The sequence below is a fragment of the Hemitrygon akajei genome, chromosome 7 (assembly GCF_048418815.1).
Source record: "Hemitrygon akajei chromosome 7, sHemAka1.3, whole genome shotgun sequence".
Lineage (NCBI taxonomy): Eukaryota > Metazoa > Chordata > Chondrichthyes > Myliobatiformes > Dasyatidae > Hemitrygon > Hemitrygon akajei.
In genome coordinates this window covers 65,379,995-65,399,184 of record NC_133130.1, presented here as the reverse complement: position 1 = coordinate 65,399,184, position 19,190 = coordinate 65,379,995, and the positions used below count along the sequence as shown (strand labels likewise).

The 19,190-nt window shown below is 42.1% G+C and overlaps 1 protein-coding gene across 1 annotated transcript in view; it reads right to left on the bottom strand.

Annotated features, from left to right (window-relative positions):
- The window catches only part of rel (v-rel avian reticuloendotheliosis viral oncogene homolog), a 55,424-nt gene extending 51,921 nt beyond the window's left edge, over positions 1-3,503 (bottom strand). The window contains exon 1 of the mRNA XM_073051055.1: positions 3,390-3,503. Coding sequence (XP_072907156.1) covers positions 3,390-3,396 — 7 coding nt within the window. The 5' untranslated portion in view covers positions 3,397-3,503. The remainder of the gene's footprint in view (positions 1-3,389) is intronic.
- Between the last annotated feature and the right edge of the window lie 15,687 nt (positions 3,504-19,190).

Sequence of the window (19,190 nt, the reverse complement as noted above, 5' to 3'; positions counted from 1 at the left end):
GAATCACTAAATTATAGAATGGTTCCTGAGGACTGAAAGATTGCAAATATCACTCTATTCTTTAAGTAGTGAGGGGAACAGAAGAATGGAAATAATGGCCTGTTAGCCTGACTTCAGTGGTTGAAAAGATGTTTGAATCTATTATTAAGGATGAGACTTTGTAGTACTTGGAGGTACATGATAAAATAGGCCAACTTCAGCATGCTTTTCTAAAGGGGAAATTGTGCCTGACAAATCTGTTGGAATTCTTTGAGGAGATTACAGGCATGATAGACAAAGGAGGGTCTGTGGATATAGTTTATTTTGGTTGTCAGAAGGCCTTTAACGAAGTGCCGCATGTAAGACTGCTTAACAAAATATGAGCCCATGGTATTATGACAAAGGTGCTGGAATGAATGGACTGTCACCAGCAGTCTATCAGGAGGTAAAGAGTGGGAATAAAGGGGCCCTTATCTGATTGGCTGCTGGTGACTGGTCGTGTGCTGCAGGGGTCAGTGTTGGGACCACTTCCTTTCACATTCTACGTCAATGATTTGCATGAAGGAATTGATAGTTTTGTGGCCAAGTTTGCAGATGATACGAGAATGAGTAGGAGGGCAGGTAGTGTTGAGGAAGTGGGGTGTCTGCAGAGGATTTAGATTGGAGGAATGTGCAAAAAAGTGGAAGATGGAATACAATATTGGGAAATGCATGGGCATGCACGTTTGCAGAACGAATAAAGAAGCAGACTATTTTGTAAATAGGGATAAAATTCAAAAATCCAAGGTGCAGAGCGACTTGGGAGTCCTCATGAAGGATTCCCTAAAGGTTAACTTGCAGGTTGAATTGGTGGTAAGAAAGGCAAATGCAATGTTTGCATTCATTTCAAGAGGACTAGAATACAAAAGCAAGGATGTAATGCTGAGGGTTTATAAAGCACTGGTCAGGCCATACTTGGAGTATTGTGAGCAGTTTTAGGCCCCTTATCTAAGAAAGGATGTGCTGGCATTGGAAAGAGTCCAGAAGAGGGTCATGAGAATGAGTCCAGGAATTAAAGGGTTAACATATGAGGAGCATTTGATTGCCCTGGGCCTGTGTTTTCTGGAATTTAGTATAATGGGTGGTGCAGGGAGAAGAGGGGGAATCTCATTGAAACCTATTGAATATTGAAAGGTCTGGATAGAATGGATGTGGAGATAATGTTTCCTGTAGTGCAGGAGTCTAGGGCCAGAATGCAGTTTCAAAATTGTGAATGTCCATTTTTAACAGAAATAAGGAAACATATCTTTGGCCAGAGGGGTGTGAATCTGGAATTCTTTGCCACAGATGGATGTGCAGGCCATGTCACTGGGTATACTTAAGGCAGAGGATGAAAGGTTCTTGATTAATCAAAACATCAAAGGTTACAGGGAGAAGGTAAGATATTAAAGTTGAGAGGGATATAGAACATAGAAATCTACAGCACATTACAGGCCCTTCAGCCCATAATGTTGTGCTAACCATGTTGTGCTATACAAATAATCAGCAGGTTTCAATAAGACCTTCCCCCATTCATGTGATTAGAGTACAGAAGCAGAGATATCAAATGCTCAAATATAAACCTTTTCACTCTGGAAATCTCTAATAAATCAGTCATGATGAAATGACAGAGCAGACTCAATGAGCTGAATGACATAATTCTGCTCTTAGGTCTTACGATCTTATCTTTCACTGAAAACTCTTTCCCTTCATTTTAAACCTATGACATCTTTTTTTAAACACATTCCCACCATCTGAAAAAGATTGACTAACCACCCTGTCTCTGCCTCTCATAATTTCACGTTCTTTTGTCAAGCAGCCCTAGGTTTCCTTCACTCCAGGGAAAATAATCTCAGCCCATCCCATTTCTCCCTGTAATTAAAGAGCTCCAAATCAAGCTACTCCCTGATGAATCTCTTCTGCACTCTTCCCAGCACAGCCAGCCATAAGTTAGGTAATGTCTTCCTGATGATGATTTATGGACAAGCAGAACATCCCCTCCTTTTCTAAAATGCATCACAAGATTGATTTTATGCGTCTGCTGATGTACTTGAGCCGACTTCATTTGAAAGGTGACATCTCCAAAGGACTCAAACTTCCTCCATACTCCACTGGAGCGTCAGTTTGCACTTTGTGCGCAAGTCAATAGAGTGGGAGTTTTTAAAAAAAAACCCTAAATCAGTGGTTCATCCTCACAACCCCATTTTCACGCTGCTGTCTCTCAGAGAGGGCATCGGAGATTGCACCGTAAGCCTTTATATGTCTACTGCCCAAAGGTAACTTTGCCAAATGTTTGATTGACAGGAAGACAGCCGCTTTGAACCACGGCCCGGCTACACAACGCGCGCCACCTTGTGGGAACAGCACTTTTTCAGTTTGATGGGACTGCGAATTGTACTTGCTTTTTCCACTAGCATCGCCCTGCCCCGTTAATCGGTAGAAATCTGTTTCTTTAAACATTAGATTGGGGGCAACTGAGGACCAAGGCAACCAAAAGTTAATCCTTAATATTAACTTCCTGGGGCTAGTCCCAATGCATCCCGTTGCAGAGACTCTATTATACTTGTGCAAAGATTTCGCTGCCTATTGAACAGCTCTCCTTCAGAGAAAGTTCCGCCTACTTTCCATTTTAGCTCAGGTTTAAATTTGTGAACATAAGGAAAATTTCTGGTCGGTTTTGCTCTCGCTGTCGCCCACTAAAGTTTCACGATAAGTCTCAGCCGCGGTTTCATCAGACATTTGTTTTATGAACAGTAGCAACTTTCAAACTCGTTTTTACTTTCACTCAATACTTCCTCATCCAGCCAGTGCAGCGGGCTCGGCTGTTTTGGGGTTCGGGATCTGCCAGAGAAATGCCGGCAGCTTTAGGGAGTTGGAATAAAACATTAAATAAAGCCGCTGTTTATCAATTTAACACGCCTTCAGATTCCCTCCTACTGCTGTTTCCGATATTCAAAGGCATGGGTGACATTTGAGACTGAAGCCGGGCACCTATTTCTCCCCGGTTTCTCGCGACCCCTGAGTCCGGCACTCCGTGCAACCCTAGTCTTTGAACTACCGAGAGGCTACGAACTGCCCTTCTTCAACACGGTCGCGGCGGCGGAAGCCTGTTAACAGACGGGCAAATCGCAGACAGTTGGAGTGCGAAGTGCTCTTTTTGCATGGCTTAATCTGGAGTGGATATAAAATATGAACTCATAGTCCCATAAACTCTGATTCCAAAAGGGACGAGTTCTGGGCCAACAACGAAACTGCTATTTCGACCGTTAAGTGTTAAAGTACAGTACTCTGAATCGCGAGACGCAATTCTGCCAATAAGATTCAGCGAAGTTCAGAAATAACTTCAGCAACTAGAACAAAAATATTTCATTACTTGATTACTAGCGTCTTACCGTCCATGGCTGTTTGCCCCGCAATCCTTTAATATCGCACAGAATTATTCCGATATGTAACTTCTGTCCTCACTCGTAAATGTCCTGGTTGTCAAACTGTAAGAGGCCCCCGTGAGACTCATAAAATTCACCAGGGAAATTCCCCTCCGCCTCCTCGCTGACGTAATGTAAATCTGGTGTATAGCTGTGTCAATTAGCAAGGAGAACCTCTCAAACTAATTCATTGTTAACGAATGAATGAATTTTACTGAAGGTGATTTGAATTTAAATTAAGCTTTTTCACATACCTTTCCGAATCTCCAGAAGTATTTAAGCTTTGTTTGTTATAAAAGGACGTGTAGGTAATATTATAAACAAAGAAATAAAAACAAATTATTGATTCCCCAGGGTGAATCGCAGAGGCTCCCGGTTAGTTGATTCTTGACGCAAAGGCTTTGCTATGACCGTGTTTTTGCCCTTCTGGAAGAACGACTCACCACCTTGATCTTTAATTCGAAATCGCCTGAAATTTGCATGTGACGATGTTCTCTTGAAAATGAGTTATAAAAAGGGAGTAAAATGCATCTGTTATATAAAAACATCTACCAGGTGGGAAGGGACGCAGTTCATTGAAACGATTGACTATAAAGGAAGTAATTGGGAAGGCTAATTCCGAAGGGGTCCTTGGAGCACATTCTCCCCAGAACACTGTTTCATCAGATGGTGAAGCAAAAGTCATGACAAGACCCAGTTCAAACATTGGTATCACCTGGATCTTATCATTAACCACTCTGCAATGGACACCAATGAATGCTGGATTGATCACCACCTCATCCACTCAATTATCTTCAACTGGATTGTAGCAAGAGGTTCAATGTTGTAGTGCCCAAGGATCCCAGCAAAGTGAGTCCCTTTCAGACAATGCCTGCCAGATAATCGGTCAACTCCCAGACTTCCCAACTGAGCCTAGGGCTGCCCTGAAAGATCACTATAATTGGCACCTGTGCGGAAACCCTTCAACCAAGAAGACTGAATAGAGATTACATGATGATGATTGGGTGATCATCTGTGGAAGAGTCAATGGTTCTCAAGTGGCCTATATTGCAAATTATCCCCAATCTCCAGGGATGGATTAAAGAGGAAATTTCAATAAAAATAAAAAAAGACATACAAAGCAGGACATAAAATAGAAAATAAGTGATCAGAATATACATGATCATGTTTATACTTGAAGAAGTTGAAATTCCTTTGATAGCTAAAATAATTAAAATACATATACTGTAACAAATAAATTGGCTCAGACCAAGTTGCTGCTTGTTCTTGAGAGGTAGATTTTATGAGTGTTTAGCCTGAGGGTGTGAGCCTACAGTTGCATTGCCTCTCTGTTCTTCTTTAAGGTTACAGACTGGATTACTTTTATGTTAAGATGGTTCTCTCCTGGACTGAGCATCTCAATGTCCAGTAGCAGAAGGATCCTAGACATCTATCTTACCCCAGAGGACTTCTGCATTGGCTGCACCATTGGTGTGTCCCTCAGCATATGCACCTGCAGCCTGGAATGTGCCAGTTAGCAGCATTCCCTTATGGACATCTCATGCACTGAAAGTCCAAAAAAATTCAAGCAGACCAAAGTGTGCCTATCACTGAGTTGATGATCTTCCAGCAGCACTTGATATTCACTTCTGTGCTTATCGCTGGGAACTGCCTATAGTTAAGAAAGTTACTCAGTTGCTTGGGGTAAATCATGACAAAACATCCTGCATCCTTCTCCAGATCCTCTTTGCAAATACAATGTCTGGAATGAGGTGGGTGATTGTCTCCTTCTGATTGCAACTGTCCTGAGGGCAGTGTGCATCGGAAGTCAGATTGCAGCCACGGAGGATCTGACTGAGAGGGCTCCTCTCACCACCAGCCAAACAAGTCTTGGTACCTGTTGGTGAGCTCTGGTGATGAGACATTCTGCCAGATGATTTGGACAGCCTGCTCATGGAACCACCTCACAGGATAGATCATACCTTTGTCCTTCAGGATGTTCTGTGCAGACCACAGCTTGATATACTTGTGGTCCAAGGTGTTTTTTTCTGGAAGAATTTTTCCATGAAGAAAGGTAGTTGACAATGTCCAGATGATTGGGATATCACACATTCATTAACAGTGTCACGCTTACTCTTTGCAACACAGCAGACAGGCAGAACCTGAACACATTCTGGCACTGGGTGCTTCCTTTCTTAGGTTCCAAGCACAGCCTGATGCAGCCACAACTGAAAGTGGCCATCAGGATGATGATGATGGGTATACCCATTTACCCAGAGACTTGTGCATTGTGACCTGTTAGACCCATTCCAGTTTGGATCCCCAGCTGAACTGGAAAATGGGTCAGGTGACTGCCAGGTCAGGGGAGCAGGGAGCGGTGGCCCACATCTATACCGAGTATAGCATCACCGAGCATCTTACGTGGGATGAATAGGTTCTTACCAGTTATTGGGAGGGAGCACAGCTAGCACAGTGACAACTTTTGTTAACCTGCACCAGAAAATCTGCAAATGCTAGAAATCCAAAGCAACATACAGAAGTCCTGATGAAGGGTCTCAGACAAAACACTGACTGTTTACTCTTTTCCATTGATACTGCCTGGCCTGCTGAGTTCCTCCGGTATTTTGTGTGTGTTACCTGGGCCCGACTGAACCAGGTCCCTAGCTCAGTTAGTCAGACCTGTCAGTAAAGGGGGCCAGAAAGCCAGCTGCCGAAGAGCATTGCCTCACTCTTTTTGTGATTGACTCTAGCCCCTGATGCCATTTCAGACTGGTTGAACATGCTGTTTAATTTGCAGACTGACTGCAAATTGATTTGTAGACGACAGCGATGTCATCCATTTTCAACAACAGTAGCTTCCTCTTTCCCAGTAGCTGTGCAGTGGCGGCAAATTGAACTTAACCAGGGTGATCGCAATGCAATTCGAGTGACAGTGTAAGAGGCAACACCTTGAACTGACTCTTGAACAGACCAGCCAAGAGGCAACACCTTGAACTGACTCCTGAACAGACCAGCCATTTATGCCAGTGCAGCCTCGACAGTATCAACATTAACAGCGTCTTTGGGATCTGGACAAGAAAACATTAAGTCAAGATCGTGTTTAACGCCACCGTAGCAGTTTTATGCAACACTGTTACAGCTCGGGGCATCGGAGTTCAATTCCAACATCATCTGTGACGAGGCTGTCCGTCCTCCGCATGGAATTCGTGGGCTTTCTCCAGGGTGTGCGGCAGTTAAAAGATGTACCTGTTAATAGGTTGATTGGTCATGGTAAAATGCTCCATGATTAGGCTAGGGTTAAGTTGTAGGTTGCTGGGCTGTGCGGCTCAAAGGGCCCATTCTGTGCTGTATGCGAGTGCAGAAGCAAAGTAAACTATCAGCCATCGGCCCTCCCAGTTCGCAGTCAGAGAAGACTACGCAGGACAGATAGCCGAGGCAACAATACACATCAGTGTAGATGGGCGCAAGTGAGAAACAGGAAGGAGAAATCACTCTACTGTGAGTATTTTATAGTCGTCTTCCCCCCCCCCCCCCCCATAGCAGCAGACAACACTAATTAGCAGATCGGAGGGAAAGGAGAGAAAAAATGCAGGGTTGTTGGCATGGATGACTTCAACTTCCTTAATATCCACTAACTACTTTGGGAGATGGAAAAGGAAAGATCAAGACAAGTGTATTTATGAGGTTGAGCGAGCTAGGGTTTGTTGTAATGTGAGTATTATTAAAAGTAAGTTAATACTAATCAGGAAGCTGTTGGTAGCAAGAGGCGGGATCCGGGGTTGTCGAGTGGTCTTTCTGTAAAGTAGAAGTTACCACAGGTTTTTTTTAATAGAGCAGAGGAGGATCAGAGGTGACTTAATAGAAGTGCACGAGATGATAAGGGCATAGAGTTGACAGCCAGAGGGCTTTCCCCAGGGTACTAATGGCTGATATATTGAGGCATAGTTTTAAGGTGATTGGAAGAAAGTATGGGGGGGGGGGGTATGTCAGAGACAGGTTCCACATACTTACATTCTACACAGAAAACGGCAGGTGCATGGAACGTGCAACCACGGTTAGTGGTAGAGGTAGATACATCATGGAGATTTAAGAGACTTTTTTGGATTAACACAAGGTAGAGTGCTTTGGGGAAAGGAAGGGTTAGATTGATCTTAGAGTAGGCTAAAGGACAAGTACAACATTCTTCCAGGATGGAAAAGTGGGTGCAGCAAAAACTCTGTACAGTGCAAGGAAGAATTATGCCCAAGCCTGCTCAGTCAAATTTGTCAATAGAGGTGTGGTAATGAAGGAACTAGCAGAGTAGTAGAATGTGGTGAAGGGGAAACAACAAAGAAACAAAGCCTCCAAAAGAATGATTCCAAAGAGCCGGAACAAAAAGCCACGTGGCTGAGAAATAGACCAGCATTTTCCATCAGCATCAGTGATTAGTCTAAATTACCATGCTAGCAAACATCCATGTAGCCCCCACACATTACTTCATGTGAACTGCTTATTAATAATGTTACAATATCCTGTTCATGACTGATTTACATTTTAAATTGGGGAATGACGTCAAAATAAGAAAACAACTTTTTATTGAATGTAGAGCGACAATTTGAACTGTTACTGTTGTGTTCTTTCATTTTATTATTCCACTAAATCAGTAAGAGGCAACGCAGAATAGGATTGGGAACAAGCTTTTCAGCCCTTTGAACCTGTTCTACAATTCGATTTGTTTACAGCTGATTATCCAGATTCTATATCCTGTTCTGCTTTCTCTCCATTTTCCTTCATGGCCTTGGGTATAAGAAAATAAATGAATAAATAAACAAACAAACACAACAGTCCCAGTTGCCTTCATGGTAGAGAATTCCACAGGTTCGTTGCTCGAGTGAAGATAATTTTTTCTGCACCTTTGTCCTAAATAAGTAACCTATATCATAGGGCTGTAGGCGCACCATCAGAAGCATCTTTCATGCATCTGGTCCCATCAGATTTTAAGTTTCAGTTGCACCCCCTTAGTCTTCCAAAGCACAAGGGTGGGGAAGAAGGGAGGGGGTGGGGGAACAGAGGGGCTAGAGGGGGGAAGGGAAGGGGGTAACAGGGGGAGCGGCTCAGCAGAGAAACAGTCGCTGCAGCTTTTCCGTTCCATGATGAACACTTTGCTGAACTGTGCTAATCTCATTTGTTGACCTATGTTTTGCCTATTTAAATGCCTGTCAAAATATTTTTAAAATGTAGTGCAATCCCCTTAAAACTCTTCCCTCTCACGTTATATCTATGCCCCATTTTATATATATAGGAACAAGATTTTGACTTTATATCCCAACCCTGCCTCTTAAAATTTTATATCCCTCTAACAGGTCACCTTCAGTCTCTCACTATAGGAAAAAACAAAAACCTCCAAGTATGAAAGCAAGCATGTCATATGCCTTTAGGAGATCTAGGCCTCATATGGAGCCAGTGATCATTAATGGAGAATGTGTGGAGCAGGTTAAGACCTACAAGTATCTGGGAGTACAGTTAGACGAGAAGCTAGACTGGACTGCCAACACAGATGCCTTGTGCAGGAAGGCACAGAGTCGACTGTACTTCCTAAGAAGGTTGGCGTCATTCAATGTCTGTAGTGAGATGCTGAAGATGTTCTATAGGTCAGTTGTGGAGAGCGCCCTCTTCTTTGTGGTGGCGTGTTGGGGAGGAAGCATTAAGAAGAGGGACGCCTCACGTCTTAATAAGCTGGTAAGGAAGGCGGGCTCTGTTGTGGGCAAAGTACTGGAGAGTTTAACATCGGTAGCTGAGCGAAGGGCGCTGAGTAGGCTATGGTCAATTATGGATAACTCTGAACATCCTCTACATAGCACCATCCAGAGACAGAGAAGCAGTTTCAGCGACAGGTTAATATCGATGCAATGCTCCTCAGACAGGATGAAGAGGTCAATACTCCCCAATGCCATTAGGCTTTACAATTCTACCGCCAGGACTTAAAAACTTTTTAAAAGCTATTATTAATGCTTTTTGAGATAGTGATTTAGATGCATATCATTTTTTTTTTACTGAGTTAAGTATTGTATGTAATTAGTTTTGCTACAACAAGTGTATGGGACATTGGAAAAAAGTTGAATTTCCCCATGGGGATGAATAAAGTATCTATCTATCTATCTTCATTTACCTATCTACCAGTGTTGCCACTTTCAGGGAACTGTGGACTTGAATCCCAAAACTCCCCTGAAGATTAGGATTTATTGTAAATATCCTAGCCCTATTAGGATTAAATTCCATCTACTAATGCTCTGCTTAACTTTCTATCTGATCTAAAGCCTGCTGTAGCTTTAGACAAAATATAATTGGATATAATAAACAATCTACAAAAGTCCCAGACTTCCAATGAGAAGAGCAACCTTTGACTACTACCATTTGTCTCCTGTCACCAAGTCTTAATCTTCTGGACCAGCCTACCATGTGGAACCTTATCAAATGCCTTGCCTCATCAGTTACTTTCTCAAAAAAAGTAACTAGAGAGACAGGATTTCACCCACACAAATACATTTAAGAATATGCTTGATCACACCTACTTTTCCAAAATACAAACAAATCCCATTAAGGATTTTCTCCAGCAATTTTGCTTACCACTGGCGTAAGCTCCACCAGCCTGTAATTATCTTGTTTTTTCCTTGCTCTCCTTAGATAAAGAAAAAGAAAACATTAGCCATCCTCCAGTCTTCTGGCTCCTCAACCGTTGTTTAATGAAGATATAAAAATCTGTCAGTGCCCCAGTTATCCCCTCTCTTGCTTCCCATCGCAATCTTGGATTGATGTCATTAAATTCTGGGGATACACACACGCACCCCAAGACGACTAACACACTGTCCTTCACAATACCAACCTATTCCAGATTATCAATGCACTCCTCCCTGAACTCACTACCTTCCACATCCTTCTCCTTGGTGGATGCAGATGAGAAACACTCTCAAAACCATAAGACATATGAGCAGAATTAGGCCATTCAGACCATAAGTCTGCTCTGCCATACTATTTTTTTTTATCCCTCTTAACCTAATTGTCTTGCCTTCTCCCCATAATCTTTAACTCTCTAAGAAAGAATCAACCTCTGTTTTAAATAAACCCAATGACTTGGCCTTCACAGCAGCCTGTTGCAATGAATTCCAGATTCATTTCCCCCGTTTAAAGAAATTCCTCATCTTCTCTATTCCGAATGGATGCATCTCTATTCTGAGGCGGTGCCCTCTGATTCTAGAATCTCCCTCTATAGTTAATGTCCTCTCCATGTCCATGTTCAATATTTCAGTGAGATCCCACCATCATTCTTCTAAACTCCAGCAAGTAAGGCTCAGAGCCATTCAACACTTCTCATACAATATTCCTTTCATACCTGGAATTATTTACATGAATTTCCTCTGGACCCTCTCTAACACCAGCACACCTTTTGTTAGATAAGGGGCCCAAAACTGCTCACAATACCAAATGTGCAGTCTGACCAATGCCTCGGCATTACATCTTTTATATTCTAGTCCTCTTGAAATGAATGCAAACATTGCATTTGCTTTCCTTACCACCAACTCAACCTGCAAATTAACCTTTAGATGTCCTCATGCACCATTTCCCAAGTCCCTCTGCCACCTCCGATCTTTGAATATTTTTTCCCCGTTTAGAAAGTAGTGTACACCTTTATTCCTTCTACTAAAAGTGCATGACCATACACTTTCCTACTGTTCCATCTGCTGCTGCTTTACTAATTTACCCAAACTGATTAAGCCCTTCTCCTGACTCTCTGCTTCCTTAACACTACTCATCATGTGCAATCTTGGCCACAAAGCCCTCAATTCCATCATCCAAATCATTGACATATAATGTGAAAAGCAGCCCCGCCACAAAACTCTGCAAAACACCATTAGTCACCAAGTCAACCAGAAGGGCCTCCTTTATTCCCACTATTTGCAACTTTCCAGGCCTCCAGAACCATTCCAGAATCTAGTGATTCTTGAAAAATCATTACTAATGCCTCCACAATCTCTTCAGCTACCACTTTCAGAACTCCAGATGTAGTCGACCTGGTCAGTGAAGGTAGATACCTTCAGATCTTTCACTTTTTCCTTAGTAGCAACTACACTCACTTCTGCCCCAACACTCTTGACTTTCTGACAGACTGCAAGTATCTTCCGCAGTGAAGTCTGTCCTCTGTCTCCTGCTACCTCTCCAATAGACTGATATCCATGCTCACCTCTCTTTTATTCCATATGCATCCTAAAATTTCAATAGTGCAAAGAGTAATGTTGTTAAACTTCAGTTGATGGGCACCATAAGTTAACCATCAGTTAATCAGCAATGACCACTGAAGTCAGGCTAACTGGCATATTTTTTCTTCTCCTCCCTCACTTAAGAGTGGAGTAACATTTGCAATTTTCCAGTCCTCCAGAATCTAGTGATTCTTGAAAGATCATTATTAATGCCATTACAATCTCTTCAGCTACCTCTTCCAAAACCCCGGGGTTTAGTCCAGGTGACTAATCTACTTTCAACTTTCAAAGCACCTTCTTAATAATAGCAACTACTCACTTCTGCCTGACACTCAAATTTCTGGCATAGTCATGTCTTCCACAGTGAAGACACAAAATTCTTAAGTTCAAACGCCATTTCAGCTTCTCTCTCTCAAATTGCAGAGTGAATTCTATCATATTATGATCACTGCTTCCCAAGGGTTCCCAATCTTCCTTAAGCTCCCCAATCAAATCTGGCTCATTACCCAATACTGAGTTTGTATACAAATACTTGTATACTAATTGCCACATTCTCAGCCCTATCACTCCCGTTTCCGCCCCCCCCTGCTAAATTAGCTTAAACCCTCCCCTACAGCTCTAGAAAAACTATCCACAAGGAAATTGGCCCATCTCAGATTCAAGTGTAATTTATCCTTTTTGTACAAGTCATACCTTCCACAGAAGAGAACCAGAAATCTGAACCCCTGCCCCCTGCAGTTATTCACCGCACACACATTCACTAGCTAAAACATCCTATTCTTACCATCACTTGCTTGTGGTACAGGAATCAGTCCAGGGATTACTATCTTGGTGGTCCCACTTTTCAGTTTACACCACTCCCTACAGTCTCTCTTCAGGACCTTGCTCTACACATACAGCAGAGCAACTCCTTGGTCTCTAAGGGGACCTGCTTTCTCCAGTTTAATTCTTGTTTTTGATGTACATATAGAAAATTCAATGAATGTAAATCCTATCATCCTTGTCTGCTTCCATAATTAAGACCTCTTGTCATGAATCATTTAGTGTGCTTCTTTTTTCCACCAAACATATTTTCAGTGTTTTGGTCTAAGGTTTAGTGTTTATTTAATCTTTCAGTTCAATGTGGATACATTTAACTATTCTTCCTTGTTGTGTATTTAATATTTCAGTAATATTTGAGTAATGTAAGTATATTATTTGATTAGGCATTTGTTAAATTTAAGTAATTCATTATGGGTTATCTGTAAAAGTAGCAGAATGGCATATGTCATTTTGCCTCGTCACATGTGCACGCCTTGCTTAAAGTAAAACAAAATTAAGACATCTCTTGGCTGTTTTTGTTTCAATTAGTTTTATGTTTTGGAGTTACTTCAAAATACACATTTCATTCAGATACACTGAATAATCTGCGTTGGATCGTGAATAAATGGCTGTCAGTTACTGGAGTATCTGTCGAGATAGTTTCTAGTCAGGAGGTATCGGGAGAGACATCAGTGCTGAGGCAGCCACCTTCCAAGTGTCTGTTTGTGATTAAACTTGACCTCACTACACTGCTGGAAGGGCAGCGGCAGCTCCCTTCGAAGTCCTGGACAGTGCAATTGGACAGCAGTATAGTAGGAAGCCTCCAGCTGAGAAAGACCCTGCCTCCTCACTGGGATCAGTTGAAACACAGAAAACTTACACCACAACACAGGCCCTTCTGCCCACAATGCTGTGCTGAACATGTACTTACATATATGAATTTGAATTTCATTACATTGACTATAGATTTCCTGCAATAAGACTTTGTGAAAAAGAAAACTAAAATGTCACCCAAATATTTAAAGTTTATTGACTTCAAATTTCCACACTCACACTTTCTCCAAGATGATTCACATCTCGTGACTTTTTGTAGTTAACTTACTTTTGGGGTGAAGGGAGGTGTGCAGGAGAGGTGCAGCTTCCCACACGAAGAAGTCACCGGGCATTCATATCAATTGCCCATCAGATGAAGGAAATGAGGTCTGGTGAGCCCGAGGCTGGGACATGTGACTGTGCCATGCCCATGAATGCTGAGTAGTGTGGAGTTGCACTCACATTGCCTTTAGATCACCAAGCGGTGCACTGGTAAGAGGTGGATGTATACAGCTCTAACCATCAAGTGCTTACGTACACCAGTTACAATTTTAAAAGTTATTGACATTCATATTCTGGCTATCCACACACATCTAAATACATTAGATCAGTATGTTTGAGCTGCTATTGCAAACAATTAACTTTTTTGGCTCTACTAGCAACTTCTCTTGCTGGACATGATCATAATCTTTTTGCCTCTTTTGAATATTTGTGATTTTGGTTATAGATACCAAAGGAATGCTTCATATATTCTAATTACAGTGTCACAGGTTTAGGAATTATCAGAGCATAATCTATGGATAAAAGTAATTTCTATTCCAATGTTATCATTGCCATCCACCACCCTACTCGTACAGATTTACATAGAAACTGATTCACGATGACTATGCAACCTCTACACTTCTACCAGCATAGAATCAGAGTTTTGAAACAGACTTCTTGGCCCACTTTCTATCTGCTGGCCATCTAGTACTCACTTCTATTAATCCCATTTACTCACATTTGGTCCATCTCTTCAGTGTTTTGGCAGTCTAAGTGTGGATCTAGATACTTCTCAAAAGGAGCATTCTAAACTCAGCCATCCTCTGAATGGAAAATTGTTCCTTTTTATCCTCACTAAACCTCTTACTCCTTACTTTAAATCATTGCCCTCTGATTTTAGACACCTATTACCTATGTATCTTATTGTTGTCCAATCGTAATTTTGTTCTCAATTATGGTCTCTCCTCATAATTGGGACAATTCTATTCCAGGCAACATTCCGATGAAGCTTTCCGTAGCTGCTCCAGAGCAATTATATTCTTTCTATATTGTGGCAACCAAAACTGAGTAATAGTCCACACATGCTTCACAATGTTTTATAAAGTTGCAGTACAACATCCCTGCTCTTAAATTCTATGCCTTCATTACCACCCAACCAACCTGTGCTATCACCTGAAGGGATCTTTAGTGTACAAAATAAGTCTCTCAGCTCCTCAAAATCCCTTAGGGACATAAAATTCATTATGTTCTATCTTTATTTGACATCCCAAAGTGCATCACTTCTTCACTTTCATGGTTAAAATGCATCTATCATTGGTCTGACCAACAGCTGATCAATCTTTCTGTAGCTTGAGACAACCCCCTTTTCTATCTACAAAACTACCAATTTTTGTGTTATCTGCAAGCTTACTAAATTACAGCTTTCACAATACACCTAGTGGTCAGAACTCAAAATTTGCAATCAACTTCACTGTCAATTTCCACCTTGCTAATGCTCACGTTTCAACTCTGACATTTTCTCAACACCTTTAGCTCCATTTGAAGGGAAAGATCAGTGACCAATATTTATTACAAATCCACAGACTACCTAAGCCCTGCTTCATGTAAGAGGTCCGGTTCCATTTCTGACAGCTCCTTTCCCTTTCTCAATCTCTGGAGACAGTTCATTCACTGATATCTTTTACAAATCCACTGATTCTCAGCTACCTGGACTTTACACCTTCCAAGCCTGTCACTTGCAAAAATACCATCCATCCCCTAAATTTCTCCGTCTCTGCTGCATCTGCTCTCAGGATGAGGCTATTCATTTCAGAACTAATAAGATGCCTTCCTTCCTCAAAGAAAGCAACATCACTTCCTCCACCAGCAATGCTATTCTCACTCACATTTCTTTCACTTCGCACACATCTGCCCTCACCCCATTAAGACAGGGTTTCTCTTCTCCTCACCTACCACTCCATCAGCCTCCAAGTCCAGTACCTAATTCTCCATAACCCCTTCCATCTCCAATGAGATCCCACCACCAAGCACATCTTTCTCTCCCCCCACTCACTTTCTGCAGGGATTGCTCCCTATGCAACTCCCTTGTCCAATCAACTCTCCCCACTGATCCCCCCTGTGGCACTTATCTTTGTAAGCAGAACAAGTGTCACACCTGCCCCTACACCACCTCTCTCACTACCACTCAGGGCCCCAAAACAGTCCTTCCAGGTGAGGCAACTCTTCACCTGTGAGTCTGTTGGGGCCATCTACAGAATCTGGCACTCACAGTATAGCCTTTTGTATATCGGTGAGACCTGACATGGATGGGAGACCACCGAGCGCCTACATTCCATCCGCCGAGAAAAAAGGGATCTCCCAGTAACCACTTTAATTTAATTCTACTTGCCATTCCAACATGTTAGTCCACAACCTTCTCTACTGCCACGCTGAGGCCACACTCAGGTTAAAGGAACGACACCTTATATTCCATTTGAGTAGCTTCCAACCTGATGGTATGAACATAGATCTCTGAACTTCCAGTAATTGCCCCCTCCCTCACCATTTCCCATTCCCCTCTCTCACTTTATCCCCTCACCTACCCAGCACCTCTCTCTGGTGCTCCTCCCCCTTCCCCCATGGCCTTCTGTCCTCTCCTACCAGATACCCTCTTCTTCAGCCCTTCGTCTCTTTCACCAATCAACCTCCCAGCTCTTCATACTTCACTCCTCCCTCTCCCAGTTTCACCTATCACCTACTACCTTGTAAGTCTTCCTTTCCTCCCACCACCTTCTTACTCTTAGTTCTAATCTCTTCCCCCCCCCCAGCCTTGATGAAGGGTCTCAGCCCAAAACGTCAACAGTTTACTCTTTTCCATAGATGTCGCCTGGCCTCCAGCACTTTGTGTGTATTACTTTGATTTCCAGCATCTGCAGATTAGTAGGTGTGCTGATTACAACTCTCAACATACTTCTAAGCCATCTTTCATTTTCCTTTATTATGACTTCCCTTACAGAATAAAACAAAGGACTCAATAACATACACATACTTCATTCCCTGTACTTTTGCTCTCACCTCTCTCCTAACCACAGTAATCCAGAGAGATCACTAATGATACACATCAGTCAACCACTTCATAATACTCGTTACCACACAAAATTCCTAGGAAATCTATTTCAAAGCTTAAATAGTCAGGGAGCACAAAGTCTCTATATTAGACTCACTTGCAGGAGATGAAGATAGCCTTTAAGGTTTCAGAATTTTGAGAATCCTTATTGCAGTTAACAGTCGTAGCGTTATTTTCAGATCAATTCACATGGAATTAAGGATAGGGATGAAAGAAAAAGGCTATTTCCCTCTTGTTCCAAGTTCAAAGTAAATTTATGATCAAAGTACATACAGGTATATGTGTCACCATTTACAATCTCGAGATTAATTTTCTTGAGGGCATTCACAATAAACACAATAGAATCAATGAAAGACCGCACCAAACAGTACCAGACAAACAACCAATGTGCAAAAAACAATAACTGTGCAAATACAAATATTGGGGGGAGGGGGGAAGGAATAAACAAATAATCAACAGAGAACATGAGATGAAGAGTCTTTGAAATGAGTCCATACGTTGTGGGAACATTTCAGTGATGGGGTGGGTGAAGTTACCCCTCTGGTTCAAGAGCTTGATGGTGGAGGGATGATAACTGTTCATGAAGCTGGTGATGTGGGTTCTGAGGATCCTGTACCTTCCTGATGGCAGCAACAAGAAGAGTGCATGGCCTAGATGGTGGGGGTGCTTGATGATGGATGCTGCTTTCCTACAACAAGCGCTGTGTAGATGTACTCAGTGATGGAAGGGCTTTACCCATGTTGTACAGGGCTGTATCCATTACTAGTGCTAACACTAGTCTCATTGAGTCATAAAAAGGAATGAAAAATAAATGGTAAGGAAACTGAAATTAAACTTCAGGACCAAATTGCAGGAAATATTGGGGATCTAAAACATATAATGCAGCAATAATTCAGCAGCTAGGGAGTCTCTGGAGTCAGAAAAAAGTTGATAACCTTCTATTCAAACTGGAAAAAGTCTGAAATGAAACAAGTTGCAGAGAAAGAGCAAATAAGCAGGGATAAACGGTAGTTTGACCTCAGTGGTTGTGAAGATGATGGAGTCAATTAAGATGAGGTCTCAGGGCACTTGGAGGCCTATGATAAAATAGGCCGTGGTCAACATTGTTTCATTAAAGAGAAGGCTTGCCTGACAAATCCATTGTAATTCTTTGAAGAAATATGAGGCAGGATAGACAAAGGAGAATCTATTGATGTTGTGTACTTGGATTTTCAGAAGGCCTTTGACAAGGTGCCATACAAGAGGCTGCTTAACAAGGTATGAGCCCATGGTATTACAGGGCAGATGGATAAAACAGTGGCTGATTGTTGGGAAGCAAAGAGTGGGAATAAAGGGAACCTTTTCTGGATGGCTGCCAGTGACTAGAAGTGTTCCACAGGTCATCTGTGCTGGGACCGATTCTTTTCACATTGTATATCGATGATTTGAATGATAGAATTGATGGCTTTGTCGCAAAGTTTGCAGACGATATGAAGATAGGTGGAGGGGCAGGTAGTTTTGAGGAAGTAGAGAGGCTACAGAAGGACAGATTAGGAAAATGCGCAAGAAATGGCAGATGGGATACAGTGTTGGGAAGTGTATTGTCATACACTTTGGTCGAAGAAATGAAAGGATTGACTATTTTCTAAGTTTTAAGAAAATACAAAAAACTGAGGTGCAAAGGGCCTTGGGAATTCTTGTGCACGATTCCCTGAGGGTTAACTTGCAGGTTGACTCTGTGGTGAGGAAGGCAAATGCAATGTCAGTATTCATTTCAAGAACACTAGAATATAAAATCAGGGATGTAATGTTCAAACTTTTTAAAGCACTGGTGAGGCCTCACTTGGAGTATTGTGAAGAGCTTTGGGTCCCTTCTCTTAGAAAGGATATGCTGAAGCTGAACAGGGTTCACAGGTGGTTCACGAAAATGATTCCAGGATTGAATGGCTTGCCATATGAAGAGTGTTTGATGGCTCTGGATCAGTTTTCACTAGTATTCAGAAGAATGAGGGGTGACCTCATTGAAACCTATCAAATGGTGATAGGCCTTGAAGAAGTGAATATGGAGAGGGTATTTCTTATGGTGGGAGGATCTAAGACTAGAGGACAGGGCCTCAGAATTGAGGGGTGTCCTTTTAGAAAGGAGATGAGGAATTTCTTCAGCCAGAGAGTGGTGAATCTGTGGAATTCTTTGCCACTGGAAGCTCTGGAGGCCAAGTCTTTATGTGTATTTAAGATAGATTCTTGATTGGTCAGGGCATGAAGGGCAGGAGATTGGGGCTGAAGAAAATTGGACCAGCCATGATGAAACAGTGGAGCAGACTCAATGGGTACCAACTGAAGTATTTTAAAAGATATTCACTCAAGCTGCATGCTTCTTAATGGAAAACTTAATTTTGCTATTCAACATGTTTCTCTTCATTTTGCAGCAAATTCAGTCACTTAACAGACAAGCCAATGACTACCTCCATCAACAGCCATGAATCATTACTTGGCACTCATCAGCAAGGAAGAAGTGCCCTAGTCCTGTTAACCAATAATAGCAGCTGTATGCCTCAAGCCAATGGTGCAACTGCAAAGAGTTTGTTATGATGC